The following is a 20,473-nucleotide window of genomic DNA, read 5'->3' as shown; positions in this document are numbered from 1 at the left end:
TAAGTCCTGCCGTCTCCTCCCTTCGCCCTGTGGCTCTACAGACTGCGGAGGCCCTGTTCACACACTTCTTCCGGCACTACGGGGTGCCTGAGGACATAGTTTCTGATTGGGATCCTCAGTTCACGTTTAGAGTCTGGAGAGCGTTCGTGGAACGTCTGGGGGTCTCGGTTAGCCTCACCTCAGGTTTTCCCCCCGAGAGTAACGGGCAGGTGGAGAGAGTAAACCAGGATGTGGGTATGTTTCTGCGGTCATATTGTCAGGACCGGCCGGGGGAGTGGGCGGCGTTCATCCCCTGGGCAGAGATGGCCCAAAACTCACTCCGCCACTAACCTTTCTCCTTACCAGTGTGTACTGGGGTATCAGCCGGTTCTGGCACCTTGGCATCAGAGCCAGATCGAAGCTCCTGCGGTGGACGAATGGTTTAAGCGCTCGGAGGAGACCTGGGACGCCGCCCATGTGCACCTACAATGGGCAGTGAGGCGGAAAAAGGCTAGCGCCGACCGGCAATGGCTAGTAGACCGGCGACACCGACCGCCGCCTGAACAGTCGGCGGTGCCCATCTACTAGCCATTGCCGATCCACTTTTTTTCCCCCTTTGGTTTTGTCTTTGTTTTCACACACCTGTTTTCCATTTCACAATCATTTGTTCCTGTATTTAAACCCTCTGTTTCCCCCATGGTTTTGTGCGGGATTATTACATGTTCAGTTAGGTTTATTTTGATGGCTGGTTTTTTGACGGGTGCTGTGTTCACCCGTGCTTTATCTTTACCGTCTTGTTTTGGTCAAGTGTAATTGTTACCTTGTTGAGTAAAGTACGTTGCTCACTCATTCTGCTCTCCAGCGCCTGACTTCATGCACCAGCTACACTCACCTTCTGACACAGGGGTGTATTCATTCCGCCAATTCTGTTGAAAAACATTTCTAAACAGAACGAAACGGGGATAAATATACCTTAATTTGTCCAAAAGAAACTATTTTTTGCAACTGTTGGACTAATGATTGTACCCTAGATCAGCTAGATGCGGGCACGAGTGTGCAAGGCGGTATTGAATGTGTCAGTGTCTGTCACCTTGATTACTCAAATTTCTCTCAACCTGTGCACCTACGTTGTAAATATTCATTCTTAGGGTAGGTTGTAGCAACCTCGTGATAGGTGTAGGGAACATTTGAGTATCATGTAGTAGCCTAAACTTACCGATGTTACATTGAGCTGGGCGAATGGATGATGAATGACAGTCATCCAATATGCTGTAATAGAAATAAGGCCATGCTCAACAACAACAAAAAATCATCCTCCCTCATCTTAAATGTCACCGACTGCCACTGCACAATAAACATAAAGTTTAAATGCAGAGACTCTGAAATCTATAGCCTATCTCTGCTGCGCTGTATCAGCACAATGGACAGCGCCCTACAACAAGGCCATTTGGTAAAGAATATAGGCTACAAAACAGATACAGATAGATAGATAAACAGATAGATAGATAGATAGATAGATAGATAGATAGATAGATAGATAGATAGATAGATAGATAGATAGATAGATAGATAGATAGATAGATAGATAGATAGATAGATAGATAGATAGGCTGTTTGTAATAGGGGAATTGCACTAAGTGAATGCAGGTGTACACACAGCTTTCTTACCAAAATAATTTAAACTAAATGCTGAAAGTAGTAGCGTAGTTATTCATGCATGCAAACAAAAATACTGAATACCAGTTTGGCTTAGAATAGCAACAATTTGAACAAATGAATGTGACTAGAACAAAACAGAGATACAAAGTAGTAGGCCTCGTAAAACAAAAGGCTATTGGATTCGGGTTTGGCCGGGGTAGGCAGTCATTGTAAATAATCATTTATTCTTAACTAACTTGCCTTGTTAAATAAAGGTTAAATAAAAAAATGTAAATATTTAATAAAAAAATTTAAAAGTGGTCCGAAACCTGAATACCGACACGAGGGTCAAGCAAATTCCCCTCTAAGACAATCACTGGTACAGCTGATTAGCTGTCTTGAGTCAAATATCTAGAAAAACTAATCTAAGTGAGACTGTCCTACAACACTCATCATCAATGGGAACCATCGAGATAGCTGGCTAGCTATCTTCCAGACAAAACAACAGTAGAAGATGGGAAAGGGGAGACCCCCATACAAGCTTGCCACTGAAAGGCCAACAACCTTCCTAAGGAGGGCTGGTTCCGGCAGAGATAAATGGCAAACAAAGGCATTCACACATAAATACATTCATGATTTTTTTTATTCCAAACAGGCAGCGGTTCATGTGTAAACTATATGATTACTTTGAGAATAGTTCTGAAATGTATCGAAGATAAGTGTATTTTTTTTTTCTCTCTCTCTCCCTCTCCATGTGGTTGAGTAAAAGCACCATATTGTGTCAGTCCGCTAGGGACCTTTGTCTCATGTATTATGGGTGTTTGTTTATTTATGTTTATTTACTAGTTAGCTAGTAAAAAAAGAATTAAACCAATTTGTGTACTACTGAATCATGAGTAAGGCTGGGTTTTTTGCAGATGGATGAGGTTACAACTGTTCAGAATGATATGATAAGAGGTAATGATTAATAAGAGGTCAGTTTATAAGGTCTATATCTATTATATCGATAGAGTTTAATTTGGGAGATGGTAACTATTTAAACAACCTCTTCCGTGGAGCCCCAAGTTCCTAATGAGTTAATTGTTACATGATGAATTTAATCGGGTAACAGTTAAACATAGTTAGTGGATTAAATAAATAACATTCATCAGATCAATAAAAGTAAAGTCACAACACTAGCTAACCAACAGCTGTAATGATGTATTTGAGAGACAACAAGTGCTCATTGTGCAAATGTATTTATGTTTTCAATAAACATTGGAAATTAAATATAGCTTCTGTCAACAATCTAAGCCAACCCCGTCTGTTTTGCCTTATAGTTGCACACCTGGCAGATTTGTTGCAAAACAACCAACCTGTCTATGGCACGAAATATCCACTGCGCCCTATCAGCACCTTGGACAGCGTCCTACATATTAAAGCAAGATTTTTGATAAACCAAGCAGCTAGATTGTTTCAATCTTATCTTTTCAAAAGACTTGCAGCCTCCTTGATGCTCTGTGGAACTTCCTGAGTAATCAATCAATCCATTCTCCCCTAAATCTTATTGTAAGAGCCCTCTCAAATGTCAGTTGGATTAGTTGAGCTTTCCTCGAGTGTAGCATGCTTTTTCTGTGCTGACTGAAAAAGTTTGTCAAAGTGGAAAATGAGTTCTCGCATGTAGCTGTGGACGCCCCAAAAGTCAGTTCATGTTTCAGTGCAGTAAACATTGTCGGCATAGCAGAGAGCGGCCCAGAGAATCGTTGCAGGATATCAAGTAGGGTCCATTTGTCCACATTGGAGCCAGAGCGGGCGATTTCAGCAAAAACTGCAGAGTGACACTAAACTCAGCTTTCACCAAATCTGTTTTGCTTTGATCAGCAGTGGTTTCACCTTTTTCACATCTAGAAAGTGGCTCTCTGGGTCAAGGGCACACAGGGCCTCCTCAGCTGGCTGTTGCGTTCTCTGAATTGTTCTGACATTTCACCAACGACAGCATCCAACGTGCTGAAGAACAGTCTTTTACACTCAGTCTCTTCTCCTCTGTCCTGCTGGCCTACTGTACTGTCCACCATGTATTGCTGGAGATTTGTACTTACATAATGTCATAATTTGATTGGAGCTGGTGGTGGTGTGTAAGTAGCACTGCACTGTGCCCCAATGGCTTCAAAGGAACTCGCTGTCGCACCTCAGCTTCTCAACATACTCCAATGCACAGCCGACCACTTTGACTCCAGTGTAAAGATCCATTGCTTTTGCCTGGAGTAGTTTGTTTGGAGGATCGAGAAGACTGAACATTTTGTACACCATGGTGGTTGTAAACTTAAAGCTGGGATCCGTCACCGCCTTCAGCAGCCCTGTAGCCTCGAGTCTTACTTCTGTGTTGTAGGAACACATTCATTCGAAGTCAGAGAGGAACTTCACACTGCCATCACAACTTTTAACAACAACACAGTAGCCAGGATTCCAGTCCACCTTTGATCCAGTAGTCTTTTCGAGGTTTCTCTGGTGTACAGGGTAACCATTGTTGGTTTATTTAAGAACCTGTAGAGTGAGTCACAGACATTATAAAAGTCTTCCAGTGCTATTTCAGATTACATTGCGTAATCGACCACTAAGTGAGTCTGGTGGTTTTAACAGTGAATATATGGCACTTCTCTGTTTACTTTGTCCTGCAATATTCTCTGCATACCCCCCTTTTTACCTGACATCACACTCACGCCGTCATAACATTGACTAAGTATGTTTTCTGTGTCAATGCCTACCTTTGTTAGCTCGGTAAGAACAAGGTTTGTAAGTGATAAAGCATCACAGTATTTTGAAGTTGCCATTCATTTTCATTAGATTATAGTCATTTAGCAGACGCTCTTGTCCATAATGACTTACAGTACATTCGGAACGTATTCACACCCCTTGACTTTTTCCACATTTTACTATGTTACAGCCTTATTCTAAAATGGATTGAATAAAACAATCTATCCTCATCAATCTACACACCACAATACCCCATAATGACAAAGCAAAAACAAAATATTGGAAATCTTTGCTAATTTATTAGAAATAAAAAACATAGATACCTTATTTACATAAGCATTCAGACCCTTTTCTCTGAGATTTGAGCTCAGATGCATCCTGTTTCCATTTATCATCCTTGAGATGTTTCGACAACTTGATTGGAGTCCACCTGTGGTAAATTCAATTAATTAGACATGATTTGGAAAGGCCCACACCTGTCTATATAAGGTCCCACAGTTGACAGAGCATGTCAGAGCAGAAACAAAGCCATGAGGTTGAAGGAATTCTCCGTAGAGCTCTGAGACAGAATTGTGTTGAGGCACAGATCTGGGGAGGGGTACCAAAACATGATCAATGGAAACGTGATGCACCTGAGCTCAATTTCGAGTCTTATAGTAAACGGTCTGAATCGTTATGTAAGTAAGGTATCTGTTTTTTGTTTTTTTAATAAATTAGCAAACATTTCTAAAAACCTGTTTTCGCGTTGTCATTGTGGGCTATTATGTGTAGATTGATGAGGGATTTTTTTAAATATACATTTTAGAATAAGGCTGTAACATAATAAAATGTGGAAAAAGTCAAGCGGTCTGAATACTTTCAGAATGCACGTGGGGATATTTGTGTTGACACCGATGTTTCCATAGCACTTCAAACTAGTTTTTCTTTCCACAGTGCAGTGCATTTCAAATGCTTTTTGTATGATAACTGCCTAGCAAATCCAAAATCGTTGGTACAATCAATAGCATTCATCCAGTTAAAATACTCAGCTTGAGCAAAGTCCTTGTCTGCGTTAGCATTGGATCCAACAGAGAACTTTCGACATGGGAAACAAAATTCTGCATCAAGCAAGTATTCCGGGCACTCTCTTCCTATGAAGCAGTTGCTATTAAATTAATGTTTTTGGACAGAACCTGCGGCAAGGGTAGGATTTTAGAATTTTAGGATAACCTGGGCTGGCTCCTCCAATACTGCTGGGCTTGGCCGTCACCTCGGTGGTTTGATGCTGCTTGCAACTGCTCATCACTCTCCTTCTCCATTGTTTGGGTACTTTGGCAAAGCCAATTTCTGATATCCATCGTGGCAGATTAGCTGGTTTGAGCTAGCTAAATAACACTTTGTACAGCTAGCTAAGAAGCAAACTAACTTGGTAATGGTGTGGTGTGAAGCAGCTTCAACAGTAAACTTATAAATCAAAATAAAATAGTACATGCGGAAGTGTATCATGTTTTTCCCCCACTTTTCATGGAAACCCAAAGGAGTCATACCTAACCGCCCAGTGGCTGTCCATACCCCTGCTACACACACACTGTGGTGCAATCTGTCCATTGTGATGTCGCATTGGAGATTAAGATTTTAATATTTTTTTAATTTAATTTATTTTTTTGTGTGTGAATTTTACTCCTTTTTCTCCCCAATTTCGTGGTATCCAATTGTTTAGTAGCTACTATCTTGTCTCATCGCTACAACTCCCATACGGGCTCGGGAGAGACGAAGGTTGAAAGTCATGCGTCCTCCGATACACAACCCAACCAAGCCGCACTGCTTCTTAACACAGCGCCATCCAACCCGGAAGCCAGCCGCACCAATGTGTCAGAGGAAACACCATGCACCTGGCAACCTTGGTTAGTGCGCACTAGAGATGAACGTACTTTGGTGCGAAAAGTGCAAATACATCCCAGAACAACAGCAAAGGACCATGTGAAGATGCTGGAGGAAACAGGTACAAAATAATCTATGTCCACAGTAAAATGAGTCCACTATCGACATAACCTGAAAGGCTGCTCAGCAAGGAAGAAGCCACTGCTCCAAAACCACCACAAAAAAGCCAGACTACGGTTTACAACTGCACATGGGGACAAAGACTGTACTTTTAAGAGAAATGTCCTCTGGTCTGATGAAACAATAATAGAACTGTTTGGCCATAATGACCATTATTATGTTTGGAAGAAAAGAGGGGAGGCTTGCAAGCCGAAGAACACCCATCCCAACCGTGAAGCACGGAGGTGGCAGCATCATGTTGTGGAGGTGCTTTGCTGCAGGAGGGACTGGTGCACTTCACAAAATAGATGGCACCATGAGGAAGGAAAATTATGTGGATATATTGAAGCAACATCTCAAGACATCAGTCAAAGCTTGGTCACAAATGGGTCTTCCAAATGGACAATGACCCCAAGCATACTTCCAAAGTTGTGGCAAAATGGCTTAAGGACAACAAAGTCAAGGTATTGGAGTGACCATCACAAAGCCCTGACCTCAATCCCATAGAAAATTTGTGGGCAGAACTGAAAAAGCGTGTGCGAGCAAGGAGGCCTACAAACTTAACAAAATTCACCCAACTTATTTTGGGAAGCTTGTGGAAGGCTACCCGAAACGTTTGACCCAAGTTAAACATTTTAAAGGTAATGCTACCAAAAACGTCTGACTCACTGGGAATGTGATGAAAGAAATAAAAGCTGAAATAAATCATTCTCTCTCCTATTATTCGGACATTTAACATTCTTAAAATAAAGTGGTGATCCTAACTGACCTAAGACGGGGAACTCTTACTAGGATTAAATGTCAAGAATTGTGAAACACTGAGTTTAAATGTATTTGTCTAAGGTGTATGTAAACTTCCGACTTCAACTGTACTTAGTTTTACCTGCATTCAATACTAATTGCAATACTAATTTCTGTAATACAATGAAGGTAGACTGTAGTTCATATAGAGCCTGGTCAATCATGGGGCAACCTGCACATCTGTTGTTGTTTTTTCTGTTACTGCCACACACACACCATCTCTCCTCACGGAACTCTTGTCTCCCTGGATGCAACTTCTGCCTGCTCATTGGCTGAAGCGGAGAATGCCCTTGCCGCCGGTTGGCTCAAAGTCTGTCCACTTTGTTTTGACATATAAGTGTAACTGTTGATCTGAACTGTGGCGTACGAATAGCCGTCCCACAAATGACAAACCCCGCACCCCATCCTGCACAGAGTGGATTCAGACAGCGATGTACATAGATCCTGTCCTGCTAGAGAGCCTATATACCTTACAGGTTAATATCCTAACATATTTTAGTTCATATATTATAAGCCTAACATTTCTACAGCGAATAGGAGAAAATATTTTTCTGATATTCTAGTGGATATTAAATGAAATTTTTGTTCAATCTCCTCTTTGTATTTGAAGAAGAAAAAGGCTCACCATGCTCTCTGCTTGTCTGGAGTTCCTGGGGATGGGGTTGTGCCTAGTGGGCTCGCTCCTGGTCATGATCGCGTGCGGGCTGCCCATGTGGAAGGTGACGGCGTTCATCGATATGAATATCGTGGTCGCGCAGACCAACTGGGACGGGCTCTGGATGTCATGCGTGGTGCAGAGCACCGGCCAGATGCAGTGCAAGATGCACGACTCGGTGCTGGCGCTCAGCCATGATCTGCAGACAGCGCGCGCCCTCACGGTGATCTCGGCGGTTCTTGGGGTGGCGGGGCTGGCGGTGACTATTGCCGGGGCGCAGTGCACTAACTGTATCAAGACCGAATTGGTGAAAGCAAAAGTGGTGCACGCCGGTGGGGTGGTCTACATAATCAGCGGTCTATTGGTATTGGTTCCCCTCTGTTGGATGGCCAATAACATCATAGTAGACTTTTACAACCCAGATGTGTCCTCGTCCAAGAAGAGGGAGATAGGAGCGGCCATCTATATCGGCTGGGCCGCCACAGCCCTGCTCCTTCTGGGGGGAACCATGCTGTGCTGCTCCTGTCCCCAGCGAGGCAAGAGTGCCTATCCCATCAAGACCATCTCGGCCAACGGAGACTTCGACAAGAGACATTATGTGTAGGTGATGAAAAGAGAGTTTTGCGCACATCCAAACTTGCCACAGGAGCCGGACAGACAAGTTAATGTCTACCCTTCTTGTTTGATGCCCATCACATACGTTATCTTTATTGTGGTCACCTAGAACGGAGGCTTTGATAAGGGAAATTATGTGTAGGCTAGACGATATCAGGATACTTTTTTTCATTTGGTTTGATTGTCTGTTATGCATGCCGACTTCACCAAACTTTAACTTCCTCAGTTTGAAATCAGTGTATATTTTTTTCGAACATATATTTCTGTGTGTTGTAGGCTACACCGTTGTGTAGGGGTCTGGCGACCAGAAAATAAAAACAGAAATGTTGCCAATGAAGCCATACACACCGAGAGCGCAGCTAACCAAGGTTACATTTTTGGTTGATCTTCAAGCTATCCATTGTGTAGCGTTTTTTATAAACTCTTGTATTTGCATATTACTATTTCATCAGTATTATATAGGCTAAAGGTAAAGGTAAAGATGTTTTAAATGTTGATGTTATCATTTGACACTAGGCTATTGTCTGGCCAGAGTGGTCTGTCAAGTCTGTGTGCTCTGTGAATAAAGCATATTGTTCTCAACTGGCTTTAGTGTCTGCATGTAAGTTGTAAATAGCTACATACATAGAAGCAGGGACTGGTTTTCAACATAGTTAATAACTTTAGGTTCCCACACTGGACGTGTCCTTTGTAAGCAGTGAATGCTACTCAGAACAATGTGCCCTCATATGATGATAAAATGAGCTTATTTGCATTTGAATGCTGTTGTATTGTACTGTATAACTAGCTGATTGTGGACCTATCTGTTTTCCTGGCCCTCTTTAAACTATTGGGCAATTGATGTTTTATAATAAAAATGAAATCACAAACCCCCTTGTGTTTCTGTGTAGTATTATTGTCTGTTACATGTGCATTAGGCTATTTTTATTCTAATAGTATGTACTATTGACTGTTTATTAAGCACAGTTCACAATACAGTTCCAGTTGCATTACTGAGGTTTCTCTACATTGACCTTCTACCACACACACAAACATACAATATATAGTGCATTCGGAAAGTATTCAGACCCTTTCACTTTTTCCACATTTTGTTACATTACAACCTTATTCCGAAATTGATTAAATAAAAAATGATCCTCATCAAACTACACACAATACCCCATAATGATGAAGTGAAAACCGTTTTTAAGAACTTCTTGCACATTTATTGAAAACAAAAAACACAAATTCCTTATTTACATAAGTATTCAGTCTCTTTGCAATGACTCAAAATTGAGCTCAGGTGCATCCTGTTTCCATTGATCATCCTTGAGATGTTTCTACAGCTGTGGTAAATCAATTGATTGGACATAATTTGGAAAGGCACACACCTGTCTATATAATGTCCCACAGTTGACAGTCAGAGCAAAAACCAAGCCATGAGGTCGAAGGAATTGCCCGTAGAGCTCCGAGACAGGATTGTATCGAGGCACAGATCAGAGATGTTCGATCGGGTTCAAGTCCATTCTCTGGCTGGGCCACTCAAGGACATTCAGAGCCTTGTCCCAAAGCCACTCTTGCAGTGTCTTGGCTGTGTGCTCAGGGTCATTGTCCTGTTGGAAGGTGAACCTTTGCCCCAGTCTGAGGTCCTGAGCGCTCTGGAGTAGGTTTTCATCAAGGATCTCTCTGTACTTTGCGCCATTCATCTTTCCCTTGATCCTGGCTCCACATCCAACCTGACAGAGCTTGAGAGGATCTGCAGAGAAGAATGGGAGAAATTCCCCAAATACAGGTGTGCCAAGCTTGTAGCGTCATACCCAAGAAGATTTGAGGCTGTAATTGCTGCCAAAGGTGCTTCAACAAAGTACTGAATAAAAGATCTGAATACTTGTGTAAATATGATATTTCAGATTTTTTATATTTAATACATTTGCAAAAATGTTTAAAAAAAACAGTTTTTGTTTTGTCATTGTGGGGTATTGTGTGTAGATTGATAAGGGGGGGAAATAATTTAATACATTTTAGAATAAGGCTGTAACAAAATGTGGAAAAAGTGAAGGGGTCTGAATATTTTCCGAATGCACTGTGAATACATAAACATAGGACTGTGTGTAATCGTAGCCTCTGCTAACTCAGCACACCCCAACTATCAACTTCTGGTTTACAATGACATAAACAAGGACTGATGAATGTATTACTGGTTGTTAAACTTGAATCAAAGTGACTGAAAAACACAAACTAATAACAGTGGTCCACAAACATTTATTACCCTGTGGCCTAAACGTTTGTCAAATGTTATTTGGAAAGCAGCAAATGTGAGTCTAACAGAAAGGGAGAACTACAGGACTGTTCTCTGAACACAGTACAGCACATCTCAAATAGCAATGTATAATTAAAGGAGGAAATGGAAAAACAAACATCCTGACATAAAATTTAACAATGGGTGAACAATTTATCAGATTTTCACTACAGGTTAGGGGTTAGGGATTAGGTGCTAGGGGGTAGAGGGTATAGAGCAGTGGTGCATTGTCGTAAACAACAGGTGTAGACTAACAGTGAAATGTTTACTTATGGAACCTTCCCAACAATGCAGAGAAAAATAGACAAATATTAGAAGAAAAAATAGGAAAAAAAATACAAATGATATACACACACACGAGGGGGGTGGGGGGGTACCAGTACTGAGTCGATGTGCAGGTTTGAGATAATTAAGGTAGATATGTACATACAGGTAGAAATAAAATGACTAGGCAACAGGATAGATAATAAACAGTAGCAGCAGTATGTGATGAGTCAAATGTAGCCATTAAGTCAAACTCAATGTCTGGACACCCGAATGTCTGCGGGTTGTCGCTTCTCCCTTGAACTTGATTAGGAACTCCTAGCAATGTATAATTAAAGGAGGATATGGAAAAGCAAACAAAACAAACAACCTGACATGAAATGGTTCACATTTTAGCTGTTCTTTAAACCAGATATTTACTAGAGGGTATGGGCTAGCTAGGGAGTAGGAGCTAGAGGTTAGGAGCTAAATGTATGAGCTCGGGGTAGAGGGTATAGGGCAGGGATGTCAACTCAATATCTGGTGGGTCGAGTGTTTGCCGGTTGTCGCTTCTCCCTTGAACTTGATTAGGAACTCCCCTCACCTGATTGTCTAGGTGTTAGTTGGACACAAATGGAAAGGAAATAATAAAAACCACTAGACCGTCCAGGAATGAGTTTGCAACCCCCTGGTATAGGGGCTAGGGGGTATGAGCTAGTAGGGTAGGGGCTGAGGGTGGATTTGGGATCGGTGTGCCTCTACTGAAGCCTGTCTGTGCCTGCAGTCCTCTTCAGGTCAGAGGTCAGGGTGGTGTCTTATCTGGTGTCGTTTCCGGTCGCCATCTTGGGAGAACCTCTTCCCACACTCAGAACAAATGTATGGTTTCTCTCCAGAACGCCTTTCCACAGTCAGAGCAATGGTGAGGTAGCTCTCCAACATGTACCTGCAGGTGACTATTTAACATTGCCTGTGTAGAGAACTTCTCCTCACACATAGAGCAGTGGTAACGTGTCTTTTCCTTGTGTTTCCGCTGGTGTCTTTTTAGATGTTCCAATCGAGTGAAGCTCTTACCACAATCAGAGCAGTGATTAGACTTCTCTTTATGTGTATGCTGGTGTCTTCTCAAGTGATATGCTCTGGTAAAACCTTTACCACAGTCTGAGCATTGGTGAAGCATCTTTCCAGCATGTTTCTGCTAGTATCTTTCAAACACGAGTAATGACTGGAATAGTTGGCCACAGTCGGTGCAGAGGTGAGGCTTTTCCCCGGCATGCACTTTCATGTGACTTCTTAGTTGTGCTGCTTTAGAGAAACACTCATCACAGTTAGTGCAATGGTATGATTTGTCAGTCATATGGCTTCGCTGGTGTTTTTTCAAATGTTCCGGTCGAGTGAAGCTTTTACCACAATCAGAGCATTGGTGAGATTTCTCTTTACTATGTGTTTTCTTGTGTCTTTTAAAATGATTGACTCAGGTAAAACTATTATCACAGTCTAAGCAGTGGTAGGGCTTGTCTCTGGTTTTAGAACTGTTGTCACAGGCATCATCGTCACCATCATCATAATCATCACCATCATCAACACCACCATCATAATTATCAGAGATTGGGGCAATTTTCTTCCCTTTCTCCAACGTTCTCTGACGCAGTTGCCTGTCTACATGTAAACTGTCCTTGCAGTCAAACATTGTCTCTGTAGAAGTGGTGTTTGCTGTGTCCATTAAAAGCTTTTGATGATTTGGCCCACAGTGAAGGAAAGCTAAGAGTCCCGATGCTGCTGTGTTGTCCTGGAATCGTGATATAACCGACAACTCTTCACTGCAACTAGTCAATTTTACATTCGGAACGTGAAAGAAAAATAATCGTTATTCAGTTAACTCAACAAGAAATATGATTAACGGAAGTACAAAGTAAACTCTAGTCTTCGCAAACGTGCTTGTTAGCTACCGAAGTATGCAGACGTCAACAGTGTGACGTCATCATACGCTTATCACGTGGTTTATGTTATAGTAACCTGAGCCGCCGTGCACAGGTCAATGGGCAAAAGCGGTGCCGGGGAGCGCCATTCTCAAATGGAACAGTGATCTGCAGCGCTCGGTCATGTTGTCTACAAGGCAGCATGTTGCATCGTCTAGAAACATACAACATATTTTTTCCATAAAATATATGTTCGAATTGTCAAACTAGTTTTCATTGGGAAGGCAGATAAGGCGTTTGTATCAAAAGCAATCACCTTTGTATGTGAAAACAGAATCCACCTCTTTACTCCATGTCCTTAATCTAGCTCAGGCCACGTCACTTTTGTTTTGAGCCAACTGCGCAGTGAGCTTTGAACAGGGCACCACCCCGGTGGCAGCCCGGTTCCAAAAAGTATGCTATCACTTTTCACCAGGTGCAACCTCCGGGGTAACCCGGGCCAGATAATCGAATCCCTCAGTAGTGTGTGATTTCGGTCCGCAATTCTGTGTATTCCACTATGTGGACATTCATACATTGATCGCCGCACCCTCCCCCCCCTCGAGCGTCCCATTGGTTCCTGCATGTGGCTTGTGTTTAAGTGACACTTTTGATATTCTCCATTTCCCTTATTTGTCTATGCGATTGAAATGTGGGTCAAAATGAAATTACAAGTATTATCCGAGTTTTTCGTTTAGGCTGTGACATCATTGTAGTATAATTAATGTGCAACGTTTTATCTTAAAATGTATGTGTAATCTGTTGATGCGTTGGATGCCAGATGTAACAGATATAACAGGCACCTAACCCCTCGATTTTTTAAAGCTGTGAGGAGGTGATGTAATGAACAAAACAGACACAGAAGCCACAAACGTAACATTAACAGAACTACAGGAAGGCAGTGCTCAGTAGGCAGGGACGAAGGACACTTTCTACCGGTGTTTTAGCTAGCTAGCAGTGTCGTCCTTTTTTTGGTATTTTTATAGCGGAAGATATCCTATAAGGTGTATTGCCGCCGCCTCCCACATGTGTACCGGAGTCCTAATTTAAAAATGGACCAATAGAAGTATAAAGAGGAGTTCCTGCAGATACAGGAATGGACACATGCAGGAACGCTCTGAATTGCAGGAGAAGGTGATCACAGCCTTCTCCATAATCTAGCCTACTGAGATAAATTACTGTAGTAGCCTTAACTGTTAATCCTTTGTTATGGGTCAGTTTAATGCACCATGCAAACTGTACAAAATTGATAGAAATATTGAATTATGAAGAAAGGTGTGAATTATAAAATAAGAAATTAACATAAAGCACTTTGAGGTCCAGGTGAAAAGATTCCACACACACACAGAGACAAACAGAGAAATTGAATAAGGGCCTCAGAGGGAAATGTCTGTCTCTGGTCTCTGCTGGGAGACTGCAGCTGACTGAATAAACGATGCAGATTTCACACATACATAATAATAAACACAAACATACAATATAAATACATACATTGGAGAGACTGTGTGTAATCGTAGCCTCTGCTAACTCAGCACACCCCAACTATCACCTTCTGGTTTACAATGACATAAACAAGGACTGATGAATGTATTACTGGTTGTTAAACTTGAATCAAAGTGACTGAAAAACACTAACTAATAACACAGTGGTCCACAAACATTTATTACCCTGTGGCCTAAACATTTGTCAAATGTTATTTGGAAAGCAGCAAATGTGAGTCTAACAGAAAGGGAGAACTACAGGACTGTTCTCTGAACACAGTACAGCACATCTCAAATAGCAATGTATAATTAAAGGAGGATATGGAAAAGCAAACAAAACAAATAACCTGACATGAAATGGTTCACATTTTAGCTGTTCTTTAAACCAGATATTTACTAGAGGGCATGGGCTAGCTAGGGAGTAGGAGCTAGAGGTTAGGAGCTAAATGTATGAGCTCGGGGTAGAGGGTATAGGGCAGGGATGTCAACTCAATATCTGGTGGGTCGAGTGTTTGCCGGTTGTCGCTTCTCCCTTGAACTTGATTAGGAACTCCCCTCACCTGGTTGTCTAGGTGTTAATTGGACACAAATGGAAAGGAAATAATAAAAACCACTAGACCCTCCAGGAATGAGTTTGCGACCCCCTGGTATAGGGGCTAGGAGGTAGGAGCTGGGAGGGTAGTGGCTGAGGGTGGATTTTGGACTGGTGTGCCTCTCCTGAAGCCTGTCTGTGCCTGCTGTCCTCTTCAGGTCAGAGGTCAGGGTGGTGTCTTATCTGGTGTCGTTTCCGGTCGCCATCTTGGGAGAACCTCTTCCCACACTCAGAACAAATGTATGGTTTCTCTCCAGTGTGAATCCTCATATGTATGATCAGAGCACTCCGTCGGAAGCAGCGTTTCCCACAGCAGGGACACTCATGAGGTCTCTCTCCTGTGTGAACCATCTGGTGTCTCCTCACACTGTTAGAGCGAGAGAAAGTCTTCCCACAAACAGGGCAGGAGTAGCTGGCCCTCTCCCCAGCGTGCCACTGGAGGTGGATCCGGAGTGTGGTGGACTGGACAAAACTCTTCCCACACTCTGAGCAGCTGTATGGTTTTTCTCCTGTGTGAGATCTCTGGTGCACCTTAAATGTGCTTGGCTTGCTGAAAGTCATTCCACAGTCACTGCAAAGGTAAGACCTCTTTTTTACAGTTTTTCGCTGATGTCTTTTCTGGTGGATCTCAAATTGTCTTTTGTCTGAGAACGCCTTTCCACAGTCAGAGCAATGGTGAGGTAGCTCTCCAACATGTACCTGCAGGTGACTATTTAACATTGCCTGTGTAGAGAACTTCTCCTCACACATAGAGCAGTGGTAACGTGTCTTTTCCTTGTGTTTCCGCTGGTGTCTTTTTAGATGTTCCAATCGAGTGAAGCTCTTACCACAATCAGAGCAGTGATTAGACTTCTCTTTATGTGTATGCTGGTGTCTTCTCAAGTGATATGCTCTGGTAAAAACTTTACCACAGTCTGAGCATTGGTGAAGAATCTTTCCAGCATGTTTCTGCTGGTGTCTTTCAAACGCGTGTAACGACTGGAATAGTTTCCCACAGTCGGTGCAGAGGTGAGGCTTTTCCCCGGCATGCACTTTCATGTGACTTCTTAGTTGTGCTGCTTTAGAGAAACACTCATCACAGTTAGTGCAATGGTATGATTTGTCAGTCATATGGCTTCGCTGGTGTTTTTTCAAATGTTCCGGTCGAGTGAAGCTTTTACCACAATCAGAGCATTGGTGAGATTTTTCTTTGTTATGTGTTTGCCTGTGTCTTTTTAAATGATAGACTCGGGTAAAACTCTTACCACAGTCTAAGCAGTGGTAGGGCTTGTCTCTGGTTTTAGAACTGTTGTCACAGGCATCATCATCACCATCTTTATCACTACTGTCACCAGCATCATAATTATCATTACCATTATTATCATCATCACCTTCATCATCACCATTATCATCGTTATAATCATAATCGTCATCAACACCATCATCACCACCATCATCATCAGAGATTGTGGCCATTTCCTTCCCTTTCTCCAACGTTCTCTGACGCAATTGTCTATCTGTATGTAAACTGCTGTCCTTGCTGTCAAACATTGTGTCCTTTAGTGCCACCCCCTCTACCTCAGGTGTCACACAGATTATTTTGCGATCTGTCTCTTTAAGAGAGAAAAGTTCAAGACATGACATGTCTTCATCAGAGTCATTTGAATCAGTTTCAGTAACCTGATGCACTTCTCCTTCTCTCTTTCCTGTTTTGGGTGACTTTTTATCACTCTGCTTCGATTTGCACATTTTCTGTATGTGTCCTCTTTTGTTACATTGTCTACCGTCTTTGTCTTTAAACCAACAATCGATAGGGTCATGTGACTTTTTACCACACCGAAAGCATGCCTGTGATTTATCTTGACGTCGGGTGTTCAACTTGTTCACTGTGCATTCCACTGTATTTTTCCTCTGTAACTCTCCTGTATCTTTTGCGGCAGTTTCCATTGATATGGCTATGTCCAATGCGCGCGCCAATGTCAGATCTATTTCTGATAAGAGCCGTTTCTGTGTGCTCTCGTTGTGTAACCCGAATACCAGCCTGTCTCTGAGCGCATCCGACAATCCCTGTCCGAACTGACAATACTGCGAGAGCTGGCGGAGCTCCGCAATGTACTCCGGTATTGACTCTGTCTTTTGCTGATTCCGTTTGTGAAATCGGAAACGTTCGGCTATGACCAGCGGCTTTGGATTTAGATGGGTCTGTAACGCGTTTACAATCTCTTTGAAAGTCTTCTCTTCTGGCTTTGTCGGTGCTGTAAGGGTACATAGCAAGTTATATGTTTTAGCTCCCATTACACCCAGAAGTACCCCCACTTTCCTTTCAGCTTCTACATCGTTAGCAAAGCAATACTGCTCAAGTCTCTCGATATATGTAGCCCAATCCTCTATGGTGCTATCGAAATTGTCCATTTGCAGCAGCAGGTCCATTTTTGGGGTAGAGCTATCAACGTGATATCCTCAATATCAAGCAAATAAAGTATGTTTTAGTCTATTTTTCTCCCCGATGTTGGTGTTCATTACACGGTAGGAATTGTACTTCAAGCAGAGATAACGTTTACATGACTTCTTTCTTCTTATGAGTTTCCGGTAGACTAAGACGCTGTGTTGCGTATTGCTGCCTTTCACAGGTCGGAGTGTGAATTGCACATTTTGTCACAAAAAAAGGTGAGTTTACATAACTTCATCTTGTACGATCTTTTGGCTCATTCGACAGTGCAGACGATTTTAAAGGCGAGTCGAGACGGACTAATCTACAAATCACCTTGAATCATAAATTACTACTCAATGTTATTTGTAGATCAGTCAGTCGTTCACAATGTACCCATGATACATAGCGGTGTTGGTGCTCCTGAACATGGCCTATGACCTAATTGTTCAAATTCAAGCACAGAATGCGCAGTACTTGAATAAGTATCACTGCTCTAGTAGCAACATACATTAGTACCTAGGATACATGCTATATAATGGTATCACATTATTTCATACATAACACATTGTCTATGGAGATGCCTTTTATTCTGTATCCATTGGACGCGTTTGATTTGGGAGGATTTAGCCTTCAGTTAAGTAAAGATAGGACAGTAACCAATAAAGGACTAAAGGAGTCTAACGTTACTCTTTAAAGTCCAAGAACCTACATGTTCTGTTCAAAGGTGAAATGGATTGGAAGCCAAAACATGTGACCAGATTCTCAATTGATGAATGGTTCTGGAAACATAAATCCCTCTACTTTCATTTCACATCAAAATTATTCCATAAATGCAAAATACAGACTTACTGTACACCAGTGGAGGCTGTTGAGGGGAGGATGATCCATAATAATGTCTGGAACAGAGCAAATTGAATGGAATCAAACAATGTGTTTGATGTACTGGATACCATTCCACTGATTCCTCTCCAGCCATTACCACGAGCCTGTCCTCCCCAATTTAAGGTACCACCAACCTCCTGTACTGTACTCTGGTTTAACCGGTTTTGGCACGGTTGCAGCCAACAGTATTTTTCAGTGATAACACTTGTGGAGTCTGTCTTCTGTTTACACACAGGTGTTAGGAGACACATATAGCTAATTAGCACAGGTAGTCAACTCTGTCTTCCGTAAACACTCACTGTAACATGGAGATATGGCCATGTCGGAACACTAACCCTATAAAGGTGTGTATAAATTTAACCTTTTATTTTTAGAAAATAATTTATTGCTGATATGATATAAGGTATTTATACTTCCAACCCGTACCGCAATTAATGCGTGTTAATATTCAAACCGAGATTCGTGGCTCTTAACAAAACTCTCCCATACAGAAGCCTTCATCCAATGTTCCTTATCTGTAATGTAATGGAACTGAGAGTCATGATCAAGCTGGGCTAGGAGAATCCCAGCTAGCTAGTTAGCTGTCCCGCTACTGCTGTGTTGCCTTTTAACTGGTGATTAAATCTAAACTTTTCTCAATTAGTCGATCTAAGATTCTGACCGGGAACGGAAAACTTGTAGTTAGCTTACAAAAAAATATTGTTATCAAAAATAGCTAGGGAACTATCTACACTTTAAAAACATGCTAGCTAGCTTTTTTTATTTTTATTTTTTATTTATTAATAACAAATCAATACATAAAGCACATGAGGGAACACAAGCATACATAGATTACAAACAATAGACAATCGAGCTAGGGGGTACAATATCACATTACAATTACACAAGGACCTTAAGGGACATACATATACTTACAATTCTAACAGCTTTTTTGTTCGTAGAACATTTAACCGTCTTAAAATACAGTTCATTTTCTTTTTGTAGGGTACGAAAATGTGGTTTTCTGTTTGTAAATTTACATTTGTGTATATGAAATTTGGCCAAAAGAATAATGAAATTAATTACATAAAAAGGATTCCGCTTATTTCTATTGTATGTAAAGAATCCAAACAGTACATCTCTCCACAATAGTGTAAAATCTTCATAAATGTGTTCAATTATAAACCTACTGATGTCTTGCCACAGTTTTCTTACATGCATACAATGCCAAAAAAGATGCACAACTGTTTCTGGGTGGTCATTACAAAAGGAGCAATTTGAGTTGATGTTTTCCTTAAACTTCTTCATATAGTGGTTGGCAGGATAATATTTATGAATAATTTTAAAGGAAACTTCCATAATTTTGTTAACAAGTAGGTATGTGTGTGGCAACATCCAAACTTTTTTCCAACAGATATTATCAATAAATCCATTCCAATAAGGCATGACATAAGGTATATAGATACAACATCCTGCTGAAACAAGGATCGTATCGCTCTGTTGTTGAATGGACCAAAAGAGAAACAAATCTTTCCTACTGATGAGTCAACAGAAGGTAGGCTCTGAGGGTCAGGTCTTGACACGTTCCTGAATAACATAGCAACACCTGAGGGAATGGCATCTAAAACAATTGAAAAATCTTTAGGTGTTACAGGGACCTTGTAAAGTGATAAGAATTCTTTATAACTGAGTAAAAGACCCTCTTCATGCTAGCTAGCTACGGAGGTAAAATGTAAACAGAGCGACGTCAGGCAGCCTGTACGCTTTTGAGCATATGAACATCATCAGCTTTACCTCTCTCACGGTTTTCTATTGGTCGTCACTAGTTACCACAGTCACAAAGTCAGAGGGCCCGCCTAGTCGACCAATTAGATGAGGGAGTGTGATGCCGGCTCAGAAAGCCTGCCTACTCGACCAATCAGATGAGGGAATGTGATGATGCGTATGCCACCTTACGCCTCGATCATACCGAGAGTTTGTTTGCATTTTGGTACACCAGAAGTACATTAATTTCCAATGGAACGCTGTGTTTGCCTTGCAGCTTTGCGTTGCAGTGAGTTCTGTGTGGTGCATACGTTGGACTTATCGAATGTATGTGTCAAACTGCATGAGTGTACGGCTTGACAGAAATGGTAGCAGAATGAATGTTGATCTTTTGTTGCACACATATCCAGATGATGTTGCATACCAATTTGCGCGAAAACACTGTAGGT

General features: G+C 41.7%; 2 protein-coding genes across 2 annotated transcripts; one reads left to right on the top strand and one right to left on the bottom strand.

Moving 5' to 3' along the window:
• The first annotated feature begins 7,513 nt into the window (after positions 1–7,513).
• On the top strand, positions 7,514–9,313 carry LOC110523410 (claudin-5). Its single transcript, XM_021602087.2, has 2 exons — positions 7,514–7,646; positions 7,781–9,313. The coding sequence occupies exon 2, from the start codon at positions 7,797–7,799 to the stop codon at positions 8,427–8,429; it is 633 nt and encodes a 210-aa protein (XP_021457762.2). The 5' UTR covers positions 7,514–7,646; positions 7,781–7,796; the 3' UTR covers positions 8,430–9,313.
• A 1,766-nt stretch (positions 9,314–11,079) lies between these two features.
• Positions 11,080–17,686, bottom strand: LOC110523408 (oocyte zinc finger protein XlCOF6-like). Its single transcript, XM_021602084.2, has 2 exons — positions 15,230–17,686; positions 11,080–11,837 (listed from the first exon to the last, which is right to left on the bottom strand). Exons 1-2 carry the CDS (start codon positions 17,396–17,398, stop codon positions 11,757–11,759), a joined length of 2,250 nt encoding a protein of 749 aa, XP_021457759.2. The 5' UTR covers positions 17,399–17,686; the 3' UTR covers positions 11,080–11,756.
• Between the last annotated feature and the right edge of the window lie 2,787 nt (positions 17,687–20,473).

Source organism: Oncorhynchus mykiss, chromosome 5, assembly GCF_013265735.2.
Source record: "Oncorhynchus mykiss isolate Arlee chromosome 5, USDA_OmykA_1.1, whole genome shotgun sequence".
Classification (NCBI taxonomy): domain Eukaryota; kingdom Metazoa; phylum Chordata; class Actinopteri; order Salmoniformes; family Salmonidae; genus Oncorhynchus; species Oncorhynchus mykiss.
This window is presented reverse-complemented; position numbering and strand designations above follow the sequence as displayed.